This window comes from Bufo gargarizans, chromosome 10 (assembly GCF_014858855.1).
Source record: "Bufo gargarizans isolate SCDJY-AF-19 chromosome 10, ASM1485885v1, whole genome shotgun sequence".
Classification (NCBI taxonomy): Eukaryota; Metazoa; Chordata; class Amphibia; order Anura; family Bufonidae; genus Bufo; species Bufo gargarizans.
In genome coordinates, this window is record NC_058089.1 from 129,476,477 (window position 1) to 129,499,241 (window position 22,765).

The following is a 22,765-nucleotide window of genomic DNA, read 5'->3' on the forward strand; positions in this document are numbered from 1 at the left end:
TCACCCCCCTCCCCTGATTGTGGGGGACCACCTGGCTTAGCTGCCTCCTGACCCCCCACATATCATCACTCCCCCTCTCCCTGATTGTGGGGGACCACCTGGCTGAGCTGCCTCCTGACCCCCACATCTCATCACCCCCCTCCCCCTGATTGTGGGGGACCACCTGGCTGAACCGCCTCCTGACCCCCCACATCTCATCACTCCCCCTCCCCCTGATTGTGGGGGACCACCTGGCTGAGCCGCCTCCTGACCCCCACATCTGATAACTCCCCCTCCCCCTGATTGTGGGGGACCACCTGGCTGAGCTGCCTCCTGACCCCCACATCTCATCACCCCCCTCCCCCTGATTGTGGGGGACCACCTGGCTGAGCTGCCTCCTGACCCCCACATCTCATCACTCCCCCTCTCCCTGATTGTGTCGGACCACCTGGCTGAGCTGCCTCCTGACCCCCCACATCTCATCACCCCCCTCCCCTGATTGTGGGGGACCACCTGGCTGAGCTGCCTCCTGACCCCCACATCTCATCACCCCCCTCCCCTGATTGTGGGGGACCACCTGGCTGAGCTGCCTCCTGACCCCCACATCTCATCACCCCCCTCCCCTGATTGTGGGGGACCACCTGGCTGAGCTGCCTCCTGACCCCCCACATCTCATCACCCCCCTCCCCTGATTGTGGGGGACCACCGGGCGGAGCTGCCTCCTGACCCCCCCACATCTCATCACTCCCCCTCCCCCTGATTGTGGGGGACCACCTGGCTGAACTGCCTCCTGACCCCCACATCTCATCACCCCCCTCCCCTGATTGTGGGGGACCACCTGGCTGAGCTGCCTCCTGACCCCCACATCTCATCACTCCCCCCCCCCTTGATTGTGGGGGACCACCTGGCTGAGCTGTCTCCTGACCCCCCACATCTCATCACCCCCCTCCCCTGATTGTGGGGGACCACCTGGCTGAGCTGCCTCCTGACCCCCCATATCTCATCACTCCCCCCCCCCCTTGATTGTGGGGGACCACCTGGCTGAACTGCCTCCTGACCCCCACATCTCATCACCCCCCTCCCATGATTGTGGGGGACCACCTGGCTGAGCTGCCTCCTGACCCCCACATCTCATCACTCCCCCCCCCCCTTGATTGTGGGGGACCACCTGGCTGAGCTGTCTCCTGACCCCCACATCTCATCACTCCCCCTCCCACTGATTGTGGGGGACCACCTGGCTGAACCGCCTCCTGACCCCCACATCTCATCACCCCCCTCCCCTGCTTGTGGGGGTCCACCTGGCTGAGCTGCCTCCTGACCCCCACATCTCATCACCCCCCTCCCCTGATTGTGGGGGACCACCTGGCTGAGCTGCCTCCTGACCCCCACATCTCATCACCCCCCTCCCCCTGATTGTGGGGGACCACCTGGCTGAACCGCCTCCTGACCCCCCACATCTCATCACTCCCCCTCCCCCTGATTGTGGGGGACCACCTGGCTGAGCTGCCTCCTGACCCCCACATCTGATCACTCCCCCTCCCCCTGATTGTGGGGGACCACCTGGCTGAGCTGCCTCCTGACCCCCACATCTCATCACCCCCCCCCCCCCTGATTGTGGGGGACCACCTGGCTGAGCTGCCTCCTGACCCCCACATCTCATCACTCCCCCTCTCCCTGATTGTGGGGGACCACCTGGCTGAGCTGCCTCCTAACCCCCACATCTCATCACCCCCCTCCCCTGATTGTGGGGGACCACCTGGCTGAGCTGCCTCCTGACCCCCACATCTCATCACTCCCCCCCCCCCCCTTGATTGTGGGGGACCACCTGGCTGAGCTGCCTCCTGACCCCCACATCTCATCACTCCCCCCCTTGATTGTGGGGGACCACCTGGCTGAGCTGCCTCCTGACCCCCACATCTCATCCCCTCCTGAAGACGCCATATTGATTTTAAATGGCTGAGCTGCCTCCTGACCCCCACATCTCATCACTCCCCCCCCCCCCTTGATTGTGGGGGACCACCTGGCTGAGCTGCCTCCTGACCCCCACATCTCATCACTCCCCCCCTTGATTGTGGGGGACCACCTGGCTGAGCTGCCTCCTGACCCCCACATCTCATCCCCTCCTGAAGACGCCATATTGATTTTAAATGGCTGAGCTGCCTCCTGACCCCCACATCTCATCACCCCCCCCTCCCTGATTGTGGGGGACCACCTGGCTGAGCTGCCTCCTGACCCCCACATCTCATCCCCTCCTGAAGACGCCATATTGATTTTAAATGGATGAGCCCATCAATATGCTGCAGACAATGCGCCACCATTATTCAGCCAGGACCTCCCCTCTATGGCCGCCCCCCAGTTCTCATCCTTGGGGGGGGGGTTCCTAGCTGCAGATCATTACACTTGATGAAGAGGGGAAGGTCACAAACCCAAACCTGATCCAATTCTCTTCTATCGACAGGAATATCGCTCAGAAAAATCTCTTGAGGAGTTAAACAAACTGGTGCCCCCCGAATGTAACTGGTGAGTAGTCCCCCCCAAATTCTCCCTGTGGTCATGTGACCGGGTTCATTTTGTCTTGATTTATGAGCTGTTTGATCCTAAATTAAAGGTCTACAGCTGTTTAATAGACTTTTCTTTAGTTTTCAAAATCTCTGCTTGCTGTCTGTGAATGGAGGCATGCTTTGTTTACTTCAGAGGCTGAAGAGCCTGTCCCGAAATAGTCCTGCCCATGGTTTGTTGTGATGTAATGCCAGAAAGAATCTTCTGAGCTAAATGCTGCACAAATCACCCCTGAGTAGACTGCACTCACCTGCGCTGATACATTGTAGCAAACCCTCTGCAGTGTGAGCAGCACTAGGTGAGGATGGGTTTTCAGTCTCCAGCTGTAAACATGAATGAGTCGTAGTTCTACCCCAGCTGGAGTGCCAGAGGCTAGCCATCACAGACCTAGAGTTTGACACAGAAGCCTCTGATAATCTAGAATCTCATAAAACGGAATGCACTATGTGAGGGCGGCGTACAGACACCTGCTGGCAGAGCTGCTGCTTGCTGTGTGTCATTTTTTGCTTTCCCCTGCAGCAGCTCTCTGTACATGTTCTTTCCTCTGCAGCAGTTTTCTGCACACTTTCTTTCCTCTGCAGCAGCTCTCTGTGTGTTCTTTCTTCTGCAGCAGCTCTTTGTGCTCTTTCCTCTGCAGCAGCTCTCATTTTATGTGTTCTTTCCTCTGCAGCAGCTCTCTATATGCTTTCTTTCCTCTGCAGCAGCTCTCTTTATGCTTTCTTTCCTCTGCAGCAGCTCTCTATATGCTTTCTTTCCTCTGCAGCAGCTCTCTATATTTCCTCTGCAGCAGCTCTCTATATGCTTTCTTTCCTCTGCAGCAGCTCTCTATATGCTTTCTTTCCTCTGCAGCAGCTCTCTATATGCTTTCTTTCCTCTGCAGCAGCTCTCTATATGCTTTCTTTCCTCTGCAGCAGCTCTCTATATGCTTTCTTTCCTCTGCAGCAGCTCTCTATATGCTTTCTTTCCTCTGCAGCAGCTCTCTATATGCTTTCTTTCCTCTGCAGCAGCTCTCTTTATGCTTTCTTTCCTCTGCAGCAGCTCTCTATATGCTTTCTTTCCTCTGCAGCAGCTCTCTATATGCTTTCTTTCCTCTGCAGCAGCTCTCTATATGCTTTCTTTCCTCAGCAGCAGCTCTCTTTATGCTTTCTTTCCTCTGCAGCAGCTCTCTATATGCTTTCTTTCCTCTGCAGCAGCTCTCTATATGCTTTCTTTCCTCTGCAGCAGCTCTCTATATGCTTTCTTTCCTCTGCAGCAGCTCTCTTTATGCTTTCTTTCCTCTGCAGCAGCAGCTCTCTGTATGCTTTCTTTCCTCTGCAGCAGCTCTCTATATGCTTTCTTTCCTCTGCAGCAGCTCTCTTTATGCTTTCTTTCCTCTGCAGCAGCTCTCTATATGCTTTCTTTCCTCTGCAGCAGCTCTCTATATGCTTTCTTTCCTCTGCAGCAGCTCTCTATATTTCCTCTGCAGCAGCTCTCTATATGCTTTCTTTCCTCTGCAGCAGCTCTCTTTATGCTTTCTTTCCTCTGCAGCAGCTCTCTTTATGCTTTCTTTCCTCTGCAGCAGCTCTCTTTATGCTTTCTTTCCTCTGCAGCAGCTCTCTTTATGCTTTCTTTCCTCTGCAGCAGCTCTCTTTATGCTTTCTTTCCTCTGCAGCAGCTCTCTATATGCTTTCTTTCCTCAGCAGCAGCTCTCTTTATGCTTTCTTTCCTCTTCAGCAGCAGCTCTCTGTACAGGCCATTTACTCTTGTTTCATTGTTTACAGTGTCCGTAATGGGAAGCTGCAGCATCTACTTGCTCGAGAACTGGTCCCTGGAGATGTGGTGTGTCTGACAGTCGGCGACCGGGTCCCTGCAGACATCAGACTAATTGAGGTAGTTATCAGTGTTATTCAGTGTATTAGAGATGTTTTGTAACATCAGTGTAACAGTCAGTGAATAGAACAGTGTGATCTGGGTGTCATTTGCGAAGACCAGCTTTTTACGCCAGTCTTTGCCTCCCCCCTGCACTGGTGGAGAATGCGCTTAATCTATGACGAGGCTCCGGCCGGCCGCCGGCAGTCCATGGGCCTGGACTATAAACTACTCCGGTCTCTGACTGATAGCTCCTGTCCTGACTGATAGCTCCGGTCCCTGACTGATAGCTCCAATCCCTGACTGATAGCTCCGGTCCCTGACTGATAGCTCCGGTCCCTGACTGATAGCTCCGGTCCCTGACTGATAGCTCCGGTCCCTGACTGATAGCTCCAATCCCTGACTGATAGCTCCGGTCCCTGACTGATAGCTCCTGTCCCTGACTGATAGCTCCTGTCCCTGACTGATAGCTCCGGTCCCTGACTGATAGCTCCGGTCCCTGACTGATAGCTCCTGTCCCTGACTGATAGCTCCTGTCCTGACTGATAGCTCCTGTCCTGACTGATAGCTCCTGTCCTGACTGATAGCTCCTGTCCCTGACTGATAGCTCCGGTCCCTGACTGATAGCTCCTGTCCTGACTGATAGCTCCGGTCCCTGACTGATAGCTCCGGTCCCTGACTGATAGCTCCTGTCCCTGACTGATAGCTCCGGTCCTGACTGATAGCTCCGGTCCCTGACTGATAGCTCCGGTCCCTGACTGATAGCTCCGGTCCCTGACTGATAGCTCCAATCCCTGACTGATAGCTCCTGTCCTGACTGATAGCTCCTGTCCTGACTGATAGCTCCGGTCCCTGACTGATAGCTCCGGTCCCTGACTGATAGCTCCTGTCCCTGACTGATAGCTCCTGTCCCTGACTGATAGCTCCTGTCCCTGACTGATAGCTCCGGTCCCTGACTGATAGCTCCGGTCCCTGACTGATAGCTCCGGTCCCTGACTGATAGCTCCGGTCCCTGACTGATAGCTCCGGTCCCTGACTGATAGCTTCGGTCCTGACTGATAGCTCCGGTCCCTGACTGATAGCTCCTGTCCCTGACTGATAGCTCCGGTCCCTGACTGATAGCTCCGGTCCCTGACTGATAGCTCCGGTCCCTGACTGATAGCTCCGGTCCCTGACTGATAGCTCCGGTCCCTGACTATCCAAAAATTCACATGCAATGAAATATCGTTGCATGTCTGGCGTAAAAAAGTTTATAAATGACCCCCACTGAGTTTGCTCTTGGCAAATCGTCTTGTGAGGAGTCTAAACCTTACTCGCCATCTCTCCGGCCGAGCCCAGCGCGCTGTGACGCTGAGTTTACACGGTACGGCGTCCACGATAATCGGCCGCAGATTACCCGATGAACGAGCGAAACAATCTCTAATGGAAACAGCTAAATTATCGTTTCTGGGCAGCCGATTGTGACCAGAGACGATGCAGCCGTATGAGGACGGGCGATGGCAGAAGCCACCTCTCATACTGTGGAGGTGATCGCTGTGTGCAGCTCTTCACCTCCACTCAACGGGCAGGCAATGTCAGGACGGAACGCTTCCTTCCTGTTAATCAGCTGCTGCTCCGAGCATGTCAATCCAGCATTACTGGTTTCCAGCTGATGTACACCAGTATCAGGTAAGAGCAGCGGCGGCGGGGCCCCGGACCACCCGCCGGGGGTCTAGGAGCAGAATTATGTGCAGCATTACTCCTTGTAATGATAGACTCCAGGTACAGGCAGGTGTCATGTGATCGGGCCCTACACCCGTCACCCGCCCCGTATTGATTACCCCCAGATTTTTGGATGGAGCTGTGCTGGATGCTTCCAGGCGTTTCCCTCCGTGGCACATTGGGTGGAGCAGCGGGACACGGCTCGGGGACAGTTCTGTGGGATTAGCTGAGCTCACCCCGGCCACAGACCTCACATAAAGGATTGGTCAGCCCTCCGCTATCATCCACGACACGTCTGATGGACTTGTCTGAATGTGTTTCTTTTTTCCTATGGAGATAAGCGGCGCCATGACTGACACCATTATCAAGAGAGAAGTAAAAATCCAACCTGCCCCGTCCCTATATCCTCCTGAGACAGCTGAGCTGAAGCCATTAGATTGTCAGCAGCCAGCTCCACATATCCCCAGAGAACAACACGTCCCAGCAAGGCTGCGAGCGTGCCGGCTGCTGATAGCCGCTCCCTGGGCTGGACAGATGATTATCGGTCTGTATCTATTTCAGATTAGTCAGCAGTGTATGGCTTCAGCCACTGCAGACAGGAAGGGGTTACATCTATGCCTTTTTCTCATTGAAAACAATGGCTCCTTAGTCCGTTCAGGGGGGAGCAGTTATATTTGGAAAGTCTCACATGTTCCAGCCTCGCTGCTGAAATCCTTTCATCTCTTTCACAAGTTCCCTCTGTCGGTGGGGGACGCGGATAAGCAGCCGCCGGGCCTGTGCGCAACGTGCGGCTTATTATATCTGCACTGAAACAAAGGCTCAGGGGTCAGATCCTCAAAATGGCAGTGGTCACAGCACTCATCTCCCCCCAGTTTAGAACGTTCTGCACTGGGCGGAAAGCCGTGCTCTGATTGGTTGCTCTGGGCAGCCGTGCCAGTTCTCTATTTAGGCTTTTAGTTCCTGCGGTTGCAGAAAGGGGCGCCGTCTGCCATATTGGAGAGTGGTTGTTATGTCAGATGTGAAAGGGAAATGTTGTGGCCCCTCGGCATAGTGGCCCCTAATATCTTGCATGGCTTCTGTAGAAGTGCTGTGTTTCTATAGCTGTGACCTGCGTCCCGTGACCGGAGACGATTCCTTGTAATATGGGATCACGGCTCTTCTGTGTTGGTAATGTGACTCTGCCGCCTCCGCACCCGTCATACGTGGATTGTCTCCAGTTATTGAGCTAGAAAGTGACATTTTTAATCAGCACCGTGACAAATCCTGGCTGCTCCCTCCGTACCCTCAGCTCATGTTTGTTCTCCGATCTGGAGATTTGCTTCTTTGTGTGTACAGGACTCTGGATATTATTCCAGGACGACGCTCTGTGTGTACAGGACTCTGGATATTATTCCAGGCCGACGCTCTGTGTGTACAGGACTCTGGATATTATTCCAGGGCGACGCTCTGTGTGTACAGGACTCTGGATATTATTCCAGGACGACGCTCTGTGTGTACAGGACTCTGGATATTATTCCAGAACGACGCTCTGTGTGTACAGGACTCTGGATATTATTCCAGAACGACGCTCTGTGTGTACAGGACTCTGGATATTATTCCAGGGCGACGCTCTGTGTGTACAGGACTCTGGATATTATTCCAGGACGACGCTCTGTGTGTACAGGACTCTGGATATTATTCCAGGACGACGCTCTGTGTGTACAGGACTCTGGATATTATTCCAGGGCGACGCTCTGTGTGTACAGGACTCTGGATATTATTCCAGGACGACGCTCTGTGTGTACAGGACTCTGGATATTATTCCAGGACGACGCTCTGTGTGTACAGGACTCTGGATATTATTCCAGGACGATGCTCTGTGTGTACAGGACTCTGGATATTATTCCAGGACGACGCTCTGTGTGTACAGGACTCTGGATATTATTCCAGGACGACGCTCTGTGTGTACAGGACTCTGGATATTATTCCCAGACGACGCTCTGTGTGTACAGGACTCTGGATATTATTCCAGGACGACGCTCTGTGTGTACAGGACTCTGGATATTATACCAGGACGACGCTCTGTGTGTACAGGACTCTGGATATTATTCCAGGACGACGCTCTGTGTGTACAGGACTCTGGATATTATTCCAGAACGACGCTCTGTGTGTACAGGACTCTGGATATTATTCCAGGGCGACGCTCTGTGTGTACAGGACTCTGGATATTATTCCAGGACGACGCTCTGTGTGTACAGGACTCTGGATATTATTCCAGGGCGACGCTCTGTGTGTACAGGACTCTGGATATTATTCCAGGGCGACGCTCTGTGTGTACAGGACTCTGGATATTATTCCAGGACGACGCTCTGTGTGTACAGGACTCTGGATATTATTCCAGGACGACGCTCTGTGTGTACAGGACTCTGGATATTATTCCAGGACGACGCTCTGTGTGTACAGGACTCTGGATATTATTTCAGGACGACGCTCTGTGTGTACAGGACTCTGGATATTACAGGGAGTGCAGAATTATTAGGCAAGTTGTATTTTTGAGGATTAATTTTATTATTGAACAACAACCATGTTCTCAATAAACCCAAAAAACTCAATATCAAAGCTGAATATTTTTGGAAGTAGTTTTTAGTTTGTTTTTAGTTTTAGCTATTTTAGGGGGATATCTGTGTGTGCAGGTGACTATTACTGTGCATAATTATTAGGCAACTTAACAAAAAACAAATATATACCCATTTCAATTATTTATTTTTACCAGTGAAACCAATATAACATCTCAACATTTACAAATATACATTTCTGACATTCAAAAACAAAACAAAAACAAATCAGTGACCAATATAGCCACCTTTCTTTGCAAGGACACTCAAAAGCCGCCATCCATGGATTCTGTCAGTGTTTTGATCTGTTCGCCATCCACATTGCGTGCAGCAGCAACCACAGCCTCCCAGACACTGTTCAGAGAGGTGGACTGTTTTCCCTCCTTGTAAATCTCACATTTGATGATGGACCACAGGTTCTCAATGGGGTTCAGATCAGGTGAACAAGGAGGCCATGTCATTAGATTTTCTTCTTTTATACCCTTTCTTGCCAGCCACGCTGTGGAGTACTTGGACGCGTGTGATGGAGCATTGTCCTGCATGAAAATCATGTTTTTCTTACCTTGCAGACTTCTTCCTGTACCACTGCTTGAAGAAGGTGTCTTCGAGAAACTGGCAGTAGGACTGGGAGTTGAGCTTGACTCCATCCTCAACCCGAAAAGGCCCCACAAGCTCATCTTTGATGATACCAGCCCAAACCAGTACTCCACCTCCACCTTGCTGGTGTCTGAGTCGGACTGGAGCTCTCTGCCCTTTACCAATCCAGCCATCTGGCCCATCAAGACTCACTCTCATTTCATCAGTCCATAAAACCTTAGAAAAATCAGTCTTGAGATATTTCTTGGCCCAGTCTTGACGTTTCAGCTTGTGTGTCTTGTTCAGTGGTGGTCGTCTTTTAGCCTTTCTCACCTTGGCCATGTCTCTGAGTATTGCACACCTTGTGCTTTTGGGCACTCCAGTGATGTTGCAGCTCTGAAATATGGCCAAACTGGTGGCAAGTGGCATCTTGGCAGCTGCACGCTTGACTTTTCTCAGTTCACGGGCAGTTATTTTGCGCCTTGGTTTTCCACACGCTTCTTGCGACCCTGTTGACTATTTTGAATGAAACGCTTGATTGTTCGATGATCGCGCTTCAGAAGCTTTGCAATTTTAAGAGTGCTGCATCCCTCTGCAAGATATCTCACTATTTCTGACTTTTCTGAGCCTGTCAAGTCCTTCTTTTGACCCATTTTGCCAAAGGAAAGGAAGTTGCCTAATAATTATGCACACCTGATATAGGGTGTTGTCATTAGACCACACCCCTTCTCATTACAGAGATGCACATCACCTAATATGCTTAATTGGTAGTAGGCTTTCGAGCCTATACTACTTGGAGTAAGACAACATGCAGAAAGAGGATGATGTGGTCAAAATACTCATTTGCCTAATAATTCTGCACTTCCTGTATACCAGCACGACGCTCTGTGTGTACAGGACTCTGGATATTATTCCAGGACGACGCTCTGTGTGTACAGGACTCTGGATATTATTCCAGGACGACGCTCTGTGTGTACAGGACTCTGGATATTATTCCAGGACGACGCTCTGTGCATACAGGACTCTGGATATTATTCCAGGACGACGCTCTGTGTGTACAGGACTCTGGATATTATTCCAAGGCGACGCTCTGTGTGTACAGGACTCTGGATATTATTCCAGGACGACGTTCTGTGTGTACAGGACTCTGGATATTATTCCAGGACGACGCTCTGTGTGTACAGGACTCTGGATATTATTCCAGGGCGACGCTCTGTGTGTACAGGACTCTGGATATTATTCCAGGACGACGTTCTGTGTGTACAGGACTCTGGATATTATTCCAGGACGACGTTCTGTGTGTACAGGACTCTGGATATTATTCCAGGACGACGCTCTGTGTGTACAGGACTCTGGATATTATTCCAGGGCGACGCTCTGTGTGTACAGGACTCTGGATATTATTCCAGGACGACGCTCTGTGTGTACAGGACTCTGGATATTATTCCAGGGCGACGCTCTGTGTGTACAGGACTCTGGATATTATTCCAGGGCGACGCTCTGTGTGTACAGGACTCTGGATATTATTCCAGAACGACGCTCTGTGTGTACAGGACTCTGGATATTATTCCAGGACGACGCTCTGTGTGTACAGGACTCTGGATATTATTCCAGGGCGACGCTCTGTGTGTACAGGACTCTGGATATTATTCCAGGGCGACGCTCTGTGTGTACAGGACTCTGGATATTATTCCAGGACGACGCTCTGTGTGTACAGGACTCTGGATATTATTCCAGGACGACGCTCTGTGTGTACAGGACTCTGGATATTATTCCAGGACGACGCTCTGTGTGTACAGGACTCTGGATATTATTCCAGGACGACGCTCTGTGTGTACAGGACTCTGGATATTATTCCAGGACGATGCTCTGTGTGTACAGGACTCTGGATATTATTCCAGGACGACGCTCTGTGTGTACAGGACTCTGGATATTATTCCAGGACGACGCTCTGTGTGTACAGGACTCTGGATATTATTCCCAGACGACGCTCTGTGTGTACAGGACTCTGGATATTATTCCAGGACGACGCTCTGTGTGTACAGGACTCTGGATATTATACCAGGACGACGCTCTGTGTGTACAGGACTCTGGATATTATTCCAGGACGACGCTCTGTGTGTACAGGACTCTGGATATTATTCCAGAACGACGCTCTGTGTGTACAGGACTCTGGATATTATTCCAGGGCGACGCTCTGTGTGTACAGGACTCTGGATATTATTCCAGGACGACGCTCTGTGTGTACAGGACTCTGGATATTATTCCAGGACGACGTTCTGTGTGTACAGGACTCTGGATATTATTCCAGGACGACGCTCAGTGTGTACAGGACTCTGGATATTATTCCAGGACGACGCTCTGTGTGTACAGGACTCTGGATATTATTCCAGGACGACGCTCTGTGTGTACAGGACTCTGGATATTATTCCAGGCTGAAGGAGGAGGAGAGCTCCAGAGGAGGAGTAGGATGAGGAAGAGGAGGAGAGCTCCAGAAGATAGAAGCTCTGCCATAGCTAGAAGTTATATACAATATTACATTACAGGACATTATATTCTGTCACAATATTTTATATCAGATTGCACTAGGGGAAAGGATGATTGGCCCATTGAACATAACACTAAACCTCAGATTTCTGAAATCTCCTTGCAATGTTTGTGGCCTTCGTGTTCACTCTGGACGCCCCTCGCCAAGGTCACAACTATTTGCCGAGTTCTCGCCGCCACACAAAGGCATTTTGAGCCAACCTCCTCCTCTGTGTCAACACAGTAAAGCAAATAAATGAAGTTCACCTGCAGTGTAAACAGGGGAGATAAGCGGCAGGATCCTGAGGGGAAACTCTCACTGATTGTTCCTCGCCCAGAGGTCAGGAAATCCTCAGTTATCGGCTCATACAGATATCTGCAGACGACCAGTATCCCTTCATGAATCCTCTGAGTGCAGCCGCCCTGTGGGGGGTCCACGAGACCCTCATTAGCCCGAGGGGGAGAGTTCTACCATATTACTGTCCAGTGACTCCCACCATGCAGACCTGCAAACACCTCATTACTGATTGTCCTATAAATGTCTTCTCTCTCATCAGACGACGGATCTGTTAGTGGATGAGTCCAGTTTTACTGGTGAGACAGAACCATGCAGCAAAATCCACGGATCGGTGGACGAAGCAAGCGGCCTGACAACACTGAGCAACATTGTCTTCATGGGCACGCTGGTCCGATACGGAAAAGGAAAGGTAAATCACTGAGAATGCCGCCTATCCATTAACTAGAGATCAGCGGTGACAACACTGAGAATGACGCCTATCCATTCACTAGAGATCAGCGGTGACAACACTGAGAATGCCGCCTATCAGCATATAAATGATAAGAATACCCTAGAAAAGCTACAATTTCTGGGGAAATTGTGCGAAGTGTTCTTGCCTCCACCAGTAGTCTACAACTGGAGTGGCTGGAGGAACTGTGGAAAGGTTGGAGTGGGCAGAGTAACGTTATGGAGTGTTTGGAGTGAGTCATGATAGTAAACATTACTCTAACCAATTGATCAAATTTAAAAAGTGCACATGGCAAGCTTGACAGAGTGAGAAATGCATTTTATTTCAACTTTTATTTATTTATAAAGCACATTTAAATGCAATGTTGTTGCCCAAAGTGCTTCACAGTTACATCAAAACATACATTTATAAAAAACATTAGCATAAAAAACATTAGCAGCCGATTTGTGTAGGTTGGCTTGAAAATGAGGGAGTGGTGGCAGTTTAGAAATCATGTCCTGATTTTTCAGCTCACACTCTAGCTTTTGTCACTCTGCTGGCTGCTCACACACCTGGCTTCCTATGGCATCTCACTCTACAGCAAGGGCAGAGAAGAGCGGTTAAAAACAAACTGCTCCAACTTGCTCACTTCACTGGCGGTTGCCATCTTCAAACGGTTGTAGTTTAAAATGTATAAATCCTACAGGTAAGAGCTTTATATTCTACATTTATATCCTACATTTTGATGCATAGTATTTCTCTGAAATATAAAAAATGAACGCACAGTCGCTGTTTAGAAATTGCCCTTCAAATCTGAGGTGGCTAGAGTGGAGTTTCAATGAATTTCAATGGGCGGCGCGAGTTGCAAACAAATGGTCGTATTGTGAAAACTATCAGGACTATGGCTTAGCCGTGGACATTTTTTGTGGCAGCAGGGATAGCTGAACGTTTTGATATAAGATTTGTGTAGGTGGGCTTGAAAATGAGGGACTGGTGGCCGGTTAGAAATCATGTCCTGATTTTTCAGCTCACACTCTAGCTTTTGTCAGCTCCCACTCTAGCTTTGAACATTCCGCCATTAATTCCAATTTCACCACAAAATGCAGATATTTTGTGAACCATTCGGCGAAACGTTCCACAAAGTAATAGCACACCAATCGGGATTAATGCACACTTTTTCGGTATATTACTCTCTATGTAGTGTGAAAACTGTGGGAGGAGTTAGGGTGGTAAATTTGGCTATAATAATAACAATATATATGTGAGATAACAGTACGCGGTCTTGCCACGCAGGAACACTTAATTATCATTTCATAGATTCTCACTTTCTTCTCACATCTTGTTTTCTCAGGGAATCGTCATTTGTGTGGGAGAGAAGTCGCAGTTCGGAGAAGTCTTCAAGATGATGCAGGCAGAGGAGGTTTGTGTCCTTGGCAGATCTTCCTGCTTCTGCTCCATGATCTCATTTTTGATGAAGTGGTGACATCATAAGTGTTGTCATCATTACCCTTCACAATGATTAACGTGAGGCTGGTTGTCAGGCCTCTCTGAGGACAGCTGTGACCCTGAAAACCAATCTGGTCTTGCGGGTTCTCGAACATCACACTGTCGTGACTGCCCCCCCTGGTGTTGATTACTCTTCCCTGGTGTTGATTACTCTTCCCTGGTGTTGATTACTCTTCCCTGGTGTTGATTACTCTTCCCTGGTGTTGATTACTCTTCCCTGGCGGTGATTACTCTTCCCTGGCCGATGATTACTCTTCAATGGCCGATGATTACTCTTCCCTGGCCGATGATTACTCTTCCCTGGCCGATGATTACTCTTCCCAGGCCGATGATTACTCTTCCCTGGCCGATGATTACTCTTCCCTGGCCGATGATTACTCTTCCCAGGCCGATGATTACTCTTCCCTGGCCGATGAGATTACTCTTCCCTGGCCGATGAGATTACTCTTCCCTGGCCGATGAGATTACTCTTCCCTGGCCGATGACTACACACCGCTGGCGGTGATTTCTTTTCCCTGGCCTTTGACCGTCTTCCCCTTCACTAAACATCTCCATATAATGCTGAGTAACTTTCTTTGATTACGTATATGTATCTATTCTACTCCAATCCCCTCTGGAGCCGCTTTCTAAATTCTTCTGGTTGCCTTGGAAACAGACAGTGGTTTGTAAACTTTATAGTTGTCCTCACAGTAACTGAAAACCAGCCAAAATGTGACTGCAGCTCCTGTGTCTATTATTACACACCATCTACTCCCTGATTACATCTAGAGGCTCCCAGGACCTCATTCTGTATTATTCAGGGCCCCAGACTTAGGGCCACATGTTATTGGGAACCAGCGTTCATAGGAATCGATCAGCTTATAAACGGGCAAATGCTTGATTGTTGGCTGCTGGGCATGTTTCATCAAGACGGCAGATACCCGATTATCTCCTGGTGAATCAATAGGGCTGAACCATGGCGGGATATAGGACAGTGCAGCCATCGACGCTCACACTGCCCAGACATTGGCGTTTGTAATACAACCTTACTACCAAGCTGCCCCCGGTCACCAGTTTGGCAGGGTGTTGGTGCTGGCATCCCGCGTTTAACACCTGTCGCTCATCACTTTCTCTTGTGTTTCAGACTCCTAAAACACCTCTGCAGAAAAGTATGGACAAGCTGGGGAAGCAACTGTCCCTCTTCTCATTTGGAATAATAGGTGAGCCGAGGAATCTCTTACACCCGCCAGTGCGACAGCCGACTGCGAATTCACAGTGGGGGAGGTCGTCGTGTTTCATTTTATTCACTCAGTCAGTGAAACCTTCATTTGCGGCCTGTGTTGTATCTGGTGTACAGCGGGGGTGGACTGTGTTGTATCTGGTGTACAGCGGGGTCGGACTGTGTTGTATCTGGTGTACAGCGGGGGTGGACTGTGTTGTATCTGGTGTACAGCGGGGTCAGACTGTGTTGTATCTGGTGTACAGCGGGGTCAGACTGTGTTGTATCTGGTGTACAGCGGGGTCAGACTGTGTTGTATCTGGTGTACAGCGGGGTCAGACTGTGTTGTATCTGGTGTACAGCGGGGTCAGACTGTGTTGTATCTGGTGTACAGCGGGGGTGGACTGTGTTGTATCTGGTGTACAGCGGGGGTGGACTGTGTTGTATCTGGTGTACAGCGGGGTCGGACTGTGTTGTATCTGCTGTACAGCGGGGTCAGACTGTGTTGTATCTGGTGTACAGCGGGGGTGGACTGTGTTGTATCTGGTGTACAGCGGGGTCAGACTGTGTTGTATCTGGTGTACAGCGGGGTCAGACTGTGTTGTATCTGGTGTACAGCGGGGTCAGACTGTGTTGTATCTGGTGTACAGCGGGGGTGGACTGTGTTGTATCTGGTGTACAGCGGGGTCAGACTGTGTTGTATCTGCTGTACAGCGGGGTCAGACTGTGTTGTATCTGGTGTACAGCGGGGGTGGACTGTGTTGTATCTGGTGTACAGCGGGGGTGGACTGTGTTGTATCTGGTGTACAGCGGGGGTGGACTGTGTTGTATCTGGTGTACAGCGGGGGCGGACTGTGTTGTATCTGGTGTACAGCGGGGTCAGACTGTGTTGTATCTGGTGTACAGCGGGGTCGGACTGTGTAGTATCTGGTGTACAGCGGGGCGGACAGTGTTGTATCTGGTGTACAGCGGGGTCGGACTGTGTTGTATCTGGTGTACAGCGGGGGTAGACTGTGTTGTATCTGCTGTACAGCGGGGGCGGACTGTGTTGTATCTGCTGTACAGCGGGGGCGGACTGTAGAGCGTCTGCTGTACATTGGGGACAGGTGTCATGAAATATCCTGCATGTTGCAGGGAGATTAGATCCTCTGAGGTTCCTCCCGCGGGTGCATAAATGGTAACCTCTGGGGGCGGCTGCTCACACCTTTCCCTCATATCAGCGCCGGGTGGGGGTTGTTGCTGCTGCGGTCCATGCTGACCTGTCTCCATCTCTTCCATGCAGGGCTCATCATGCTGATTGGCTGGCTGCAGGGGAAGCCTCTGCTCAGCATGTTCACCATTGGAGTCAGGTATACTCCGCCTCATATTCGGGATGATGGGGGTTTTCCTACCCCAGGTCTTGATGTCTCGTCTCTTCTTCTTTCAGTCTTGCCGTGGCCGCTATTCCAGAAGGTCTCCCCATTGTGGTGACAGTGACGCTGGCCCTTGGGGTAATGAGAATGGCCAAGAAGCGGGTGATCGTCAAGAAGCTGCCCATAGTGGAGACGCTGGGTGAGTGTGAGATGAAATGATGAGGGTTAGGGTTAGGTTATCAGCTTCATACAGTCCTGACAGTGCCAGCTCATCATAGTACCAGCTTCATACAGTCCTGACAGTGCCAGCTCATCATAGTACCAGCTTCATACAGTCCTGACAGTGCCAGCTCATCATAGTGCCAGCTCATCATAGTACCAGCTTTATACAGTCCTGACAGTGCCAGCTCATCATATTACCAGCTTCATACAGTCCTGAAAGTGCCAGCTCATCATAGTGCCAGCTCATCATAGTACCAGCTTCATACAGTCCTGACAGTGCCAGCTCATCATTGTGCCAACTTAATACAGTCCTGAAAATGCCAGCTCATCATTGTGCCAGCTTCATACAGTCTTGGCAGTGCCAGCTCATAATAGTGCCAGCTCATCATAGTACCAGCTTTATACAGTCCTGACAGTGCCAGCTCATCATATTACCAGCTTCATACAGTCCTGAAAGTGCCAGCTCATCATAGTGCCAGCTCATCATAGTACCAGCTTCATACAGTCCTGACAGTGCCAGCTCATCATTGTGCCAACTTAATACAGTCCTGACAATGCCAGCTCATCATTGTGCCAGCTTCATACAGTCTTGACAATGCCAGCTCATCCTAGTATCAGCTTCATACAGTCCTGACAGTGCCAGTTCACCATAGTGCCAGCTTCATACAATCCTGACAGTGCCAGCTCACCATAGTGCCAGCTTCATACAATCCTGACAGTGCCAGCTCATCATTCTGCCAGCTTCATACAGTCCTGACAGTGCCAGCTCATAATTGTACCAGCTTCATACAGTCCTGACAGTGCCAGTTCATAATAGTACCAGCTTCATATAGTGCTGACAGTGCCAGCTCATCATAGTACCAGCTTCATACAGTCCTGACAGTGCCAGCTCATCATAGTACCAGCTTCATACAGTCCTGACAGTGCCAGCTCATCGTAGTACCAGCTTCATACAGTCTTGTGCCAGCTCATAATAGTGCCAGCTCATCATAGTACCAGCTTTATACAGTCCTGACAGTGCCAGCTCATCATTGTGCCAGATTCATACAGTCCTTATAGTACCAGCTCATCATAGTACAAGCTTCATACAGTCTTGGCAGTGCCAGCTCATAATAGTGCCAGCTCATCATAGTACCAGCTTTATACAGTCCTGACAGTGCCAGCTTCATACAGTCCTGACAGTGCCAGCTCATCATAGTACCAGCTTCATATAGTCCTGACAGTGCCAGCTCATCATAGTACCAGCTTCATACAGTCCTGACAGTGCCAGCTCATCATAGTACAAGCTTCATACAGTCTTGGCAGTGGCAGCTCATCATAGTACCAGCTTTATACAGTCCTGACAGTGCCAGCTCATCATAGTACCAGCTTCATACAGTCCTGACAGTGCCAGCTCATCATAGTACCAGCTTCATACAGTCCTGACAGTGCCAGCTCATCATAGTACCAGCTTCATACAGTCCTGACAGTGCCAGCTCATCATAGTACAAGCTTCATACAGTCTTGGTAGTGGCAGCTCATCATAGTACCATCTTCATACAGTCTTGGCAGTGCCAGCTTCATACAGTCCTGACAGTGCCAGCTCATCATAGTACAAGCTTCATACAGTCTTGGCAGTGGCAGCTCATCATAGTGCCAGCTTTATACAGTCCTGACAGTGCCAGCTCATCATAGTACCAGCTTCATAAAGTCCTGACAGTGCCAGCTCATCATAGTACCAGCTTCATACAGTCCTGACAGTGCCAGCTTATCATAGTACCAGCTTCATACAGTCCTGACAGTGCCAGCTCATCATAGTACCAGCTTCATACAATCCTGACAGTGCCAGCTCATCATAGTACCAGCTTCATACAGTCCTGACAGTGCCAGCTCATCATAGTACCAGCTTCATACAGTCCTGACAGTGCCAGCTCATCATAGTACCAGCTTCATACAGTCTTGGCAGTGCCAGCTCATAATAGTGCCAGCTCATCATAGTACCAGCTTCATACAGTCCTGACAGTGCCAGCTCATCATAGTACCAGCTTCATACAGTCCTGACAGTGCCAGCTCATCATAGTACCAGCTTCATACAGTCCTGACAGTGCCAGCTCATCATAGTACCAGCTTCATACAGTCCTGACAGTGCCAGCTCATCGCAGTGCCAGCTTATAATAGTGCCAGCTCATCATAGTAGCAGCGTCATACAGTCTTGGCAGTGGCAGCTCATCATTGTGCCAACGTAATACAGTCCTGACAGTGCCAGCTCATCATAGTACCAGCTTCATACAGTTCTGACAGTGCCAGCTCATCATAGTACCAGCTTCATACAGTCTTGGCAGTGCCAACTAATCATAGTACCAGCTTCATACAGTCCTGACAGTGCCAGCTCATCATAGTGCCAGCTTCATACAGTCCTGACAGTGCCAGCTTATCATAGTACCAGCTTCATACAGTCCTGACAGTGCCAGCTCATCATAGTACCAGCTTCATACAGTCTTGGCAGTGCCAGCTCATCATACATAGTACCAGCTTCATACAGTCTTGGCAGTGCTAACTAATCATAGTACCAGCTTCATACAGTCCTGACAGTGCCAGCTCATCATAGTACCAGCTTCATACAGTCCTGACAGTGCCAGCTCATCATAGTACCAGCTTCATACAGTCTTGGCAGTGCCAGCTCATCATAGTACCAGCTTCATACAGTCTTGGCAGTGGCAGCTCATCATAGTGCCAGCTTTATACAGTCCTGACAGTGCCAGCTCATCATAGTACCAGCTTCATACAGTCCTGACAGTGCCAGCTCATCATAGTACCAGCTTCATACAGTCCTGACAGTGCCAGCTTATCATAGTACCAGCTTCATACAGTCCTGACAGTGCCAGCTCATCATAGTACCAGCTTCATACAGTCCTGACAGTGCCAGCTCATCATAGTACCAGCTTCATACAATCCTGACAGTGCCAGCTCATCATAGTACCAGCTTCATACAGTCCTGACAGTGCCAGCTCATCATAGTTCCAGCTTTATACAATCCTCACAGTGCCAGCTCATCATAGTACCAGCTTCATACAGTCCTGACAGTGCCAGCTCATCATAGTACCAGCTTCATACAGTCCTGACAGTGCCAGCTCATCATAGTACCAGCTTCATACAGTCCTGACAGTGCCAGCTTATCATAGTACCAGCTTCATACAGTCCTGACAGTGCCAGCTTATCATAGTACCAGCTTCATACAGTCCTGACAGTGCCAGCTCATCATAGTACCAGCTTCATACAGTCCTGACAGTGCCAGCTCATCATAGTACCAGCTTCATACAATCCTGACAGTGCCAGCTCATCATAGTACCAGCTTCATACAGTCCTGACAGTGCCAGCTCATCATAGTACCAGCTTCATACAGTCCTGACAGTGCCAGCTCATCATAGTACCAGCTTCATACAGTCTTGGCAGTGCCAGCTCATAATAGTGCCAGCTCATCATAGTACCAGCTTCATACAGTCCTGACAGTGCCAGCTCATCATAGTACCAGCTTCATACAGTCCTGACAGTGCCAGCTCATCGCAGTGCCAGCTTATAATAGTGCCAGCTCATCATAGTAGCAGCGTCATACAGTCTTGGCAGTGGCAGCTCATCATTGTGCCAACGTAATAGTCCTGACAGTGCCAGCTCATCATAGTACCAGCTTCATACAGTTCTGACAGTGCCAGCTCATCATAGTACCAGCTTCATACAGTCTTGGCAGTGCCAACTAATCATAGTACCAGCTTCATACAGTCCTGACAGTGCCAGCTCATCATAGTACCAGCTTCATACAGTCTTGGCAGTGCCAACTAATCATAGTACCAGCTTCATACAGTCCTGACAGTGCCAGCTCATCATAGTTCCAGCTTTATACAATCCTCACAGTGCCAGCTCATCATAGTACCAGCTTCATACAGTCCTGACAGTGCCAGCTTATCATAGTACCAGCTTCATACAGTCCTGACAGTGCCAGCTCATCATAGTACCAGCTTCATACAGTCTTGGCAGTGCCAGCTCATCATACATAGTACCAGCTTCATACAGTCTTGGCAGTGCCAGCTCATAATAGTGCCAGCTCATCATAGTACCAGCTTTATACAGTCCTGACAGTGCCAGCTCATCATAGTAGCAGCTTCATACAGTCCTGACAGTGCCAGCTCATCATAGTACCAGCTTCATACAGTCTTGGCAGTGCCAGCTCATCATAGTACCAGCTTCATACAGTCCTGACAGTGCCAGCTCATCATAGTACCAGCTTCATACAGTCCTGACAGTGCCAGCTCATCATAGTACCAGCTTCATACAGTCTTGGCAGTGCCAGCTTCATACAGTCCTGACAGTGCCAGCTCATCATACATAGTACCAGCTTCATACAGTCTTGGCAGTGCCAGCTCATCATACATAGTACCAGCTTTATACAGTCCTGACAGTGCCAGCTCATCATAGTAGCAGCTTCATACAGTCCTGACAGTGCCAGCTCATCATAGTACCAGCTTCATACAGTCCTGACAGTGCCAGCTCATCATAGTACCAGCTTCATACAGTCTTGGCAGTGCCAGCTTCATACAGTCCTGACAGTGCCAGCTCATCATACATAGTACCAGCTTCATACAGTCCTGACAGTGCCAGCTCATCATAGTAGCAGCTTCATACAGTCCTGACAGTGCCAGCTCATCATAGTAGCAGCTTCATACAGTCCTGACAGTGCCAGCTCATCATACATAGTACCAGCTTCATACAGTCCTGACAGTGCCAGCTCATCATAGTACCAGCTTCATACAGTCCTGACAGTGCCAGCTCATCATAGTGCCAGCTCATCATAGTACCAGCTTTATACAGTCCTGACAGTGCCAGCTCATCATAGTACCAGCTTCATACAGTCCTGACAGTGCCAGCTCATCATAGTACAAGCTTCATACAGTCTTGGCAGTGGCAGCTCATAATAGTGCCAGCTCATCATTGTGCCAACGTAATACAGTCCTGACAGTGTCAGCTCATCATAGTACCAGCTTTATACAGTCTTGGCAGTGCCAGCTCCTCATAGTACCAGCTTGATACAATCCTGACTGTGCCAGCTCATCATAGTACCAGCTTTATACAATCCTGACAGTGCCAGCTCATCATAGTACCAGCTTCATACAGTCTTGGCAGTGCCAGCTCATCATAGTACCAGCTTTATACAATCCTGACAGTGCCAGCTCATCATAGTACCAGCTTTATACAATCCTGACAGTGCCAGCTCATCATAGTACCAGCTTCATACAGTCCTGACAGTGCCAGCTCATCATAGTACCAGCTTCATACAGTCCTGACAGTGCCAGCTCATCATAGTACCAGCTTCATACAGTCCTGACAGTGCCAGCTCATCATAGTGCCAGCTTCATACAGTCCTGACAGTGCCAGCTCATCATAGTGCCAGCTTCATACAGTCCTGACAGTGCCAGCTCATCATAGTACCAGCTTAATACAGTCCTGACAGTGCCAGCTCATCATAGTACCAGCTTCATACAGTCCTGACAGTGCCAGCTCATCATAGTGCCAGCTCATCATAGTACCAGCTTCATACAGTCCTGGCAGTGCCAGCTTATCATAGTACCAGCTTCATACAGTCCTGACAGTGCCAGCTCATCATAGTACCAGCTTCATACAGTCCTGGCAGTGCCAGCTCATCATAGTACCAGCTTCATACAGTCCTGACAGTGCCAGCTCATCATAGTGCCAGCTCATCATAGTACCAGCTTCATACAGTCCTGACAGTGCCAGCTCATCATAGTACCAGCTTCATACAGTCCTGGCAGTGCCAGCTCATCATAGTACCAGCTTCATACAGTCCTGACAGTGCCAGCTCATCATAGTGCCAGCTTCATACAGTCCTGACAGTGCCAGCTCATCATAGTACCAGCTTCATACAGTCCTGACAGTGCCAGCTCATCATAGTTCCAGCTTTATACAATCCTCACAGTGCCAGCTCATCAT

The 22,765-nt window shown here is 49.9% G+C and overlaps 1 protein-coding gene across 1 annotated transcript in view; it reads left to right on the forward strand.

Annotated features, from left to right (window-relative positions):
• ATP2C2 (ATPase secretory pathway Ca2+ transporting 2) overlaps positions 1–22,765 on the forward strand; it is a 76,755-nt gene that overhangs the window by 25,049 nt on the left and 28,941 nt on the right. The window contains exons 6-12 of the mRNA XM_044269341.1: positions 2,438–2,499; positions 4,299–4,407; positions 12,341–12,490; positions 13,860–13,928; positions 15,138–15,213; positions 16,495–16,561; positions 16,639–16,763. Of these exons, the coding sequence (XP_044125276.1) occupies positions 2,438–2,499; positions 4,299–4,407; positions 12,341–12,490; positions 13,860–13,928; positions 15,138–15,213; positions 16,495–16,561; positions 16,639–16,763 (658 nt within the window). The remainder of the gene's footprint in view (positions 1–2,437; positions 2,500–4,298; positions 4,408–12,340; positions 12,491–13,859; positions 13,929–15,137; positions 15,214–16,494; positions 16,562–16,638; positions 16,764–22,765) is intronic.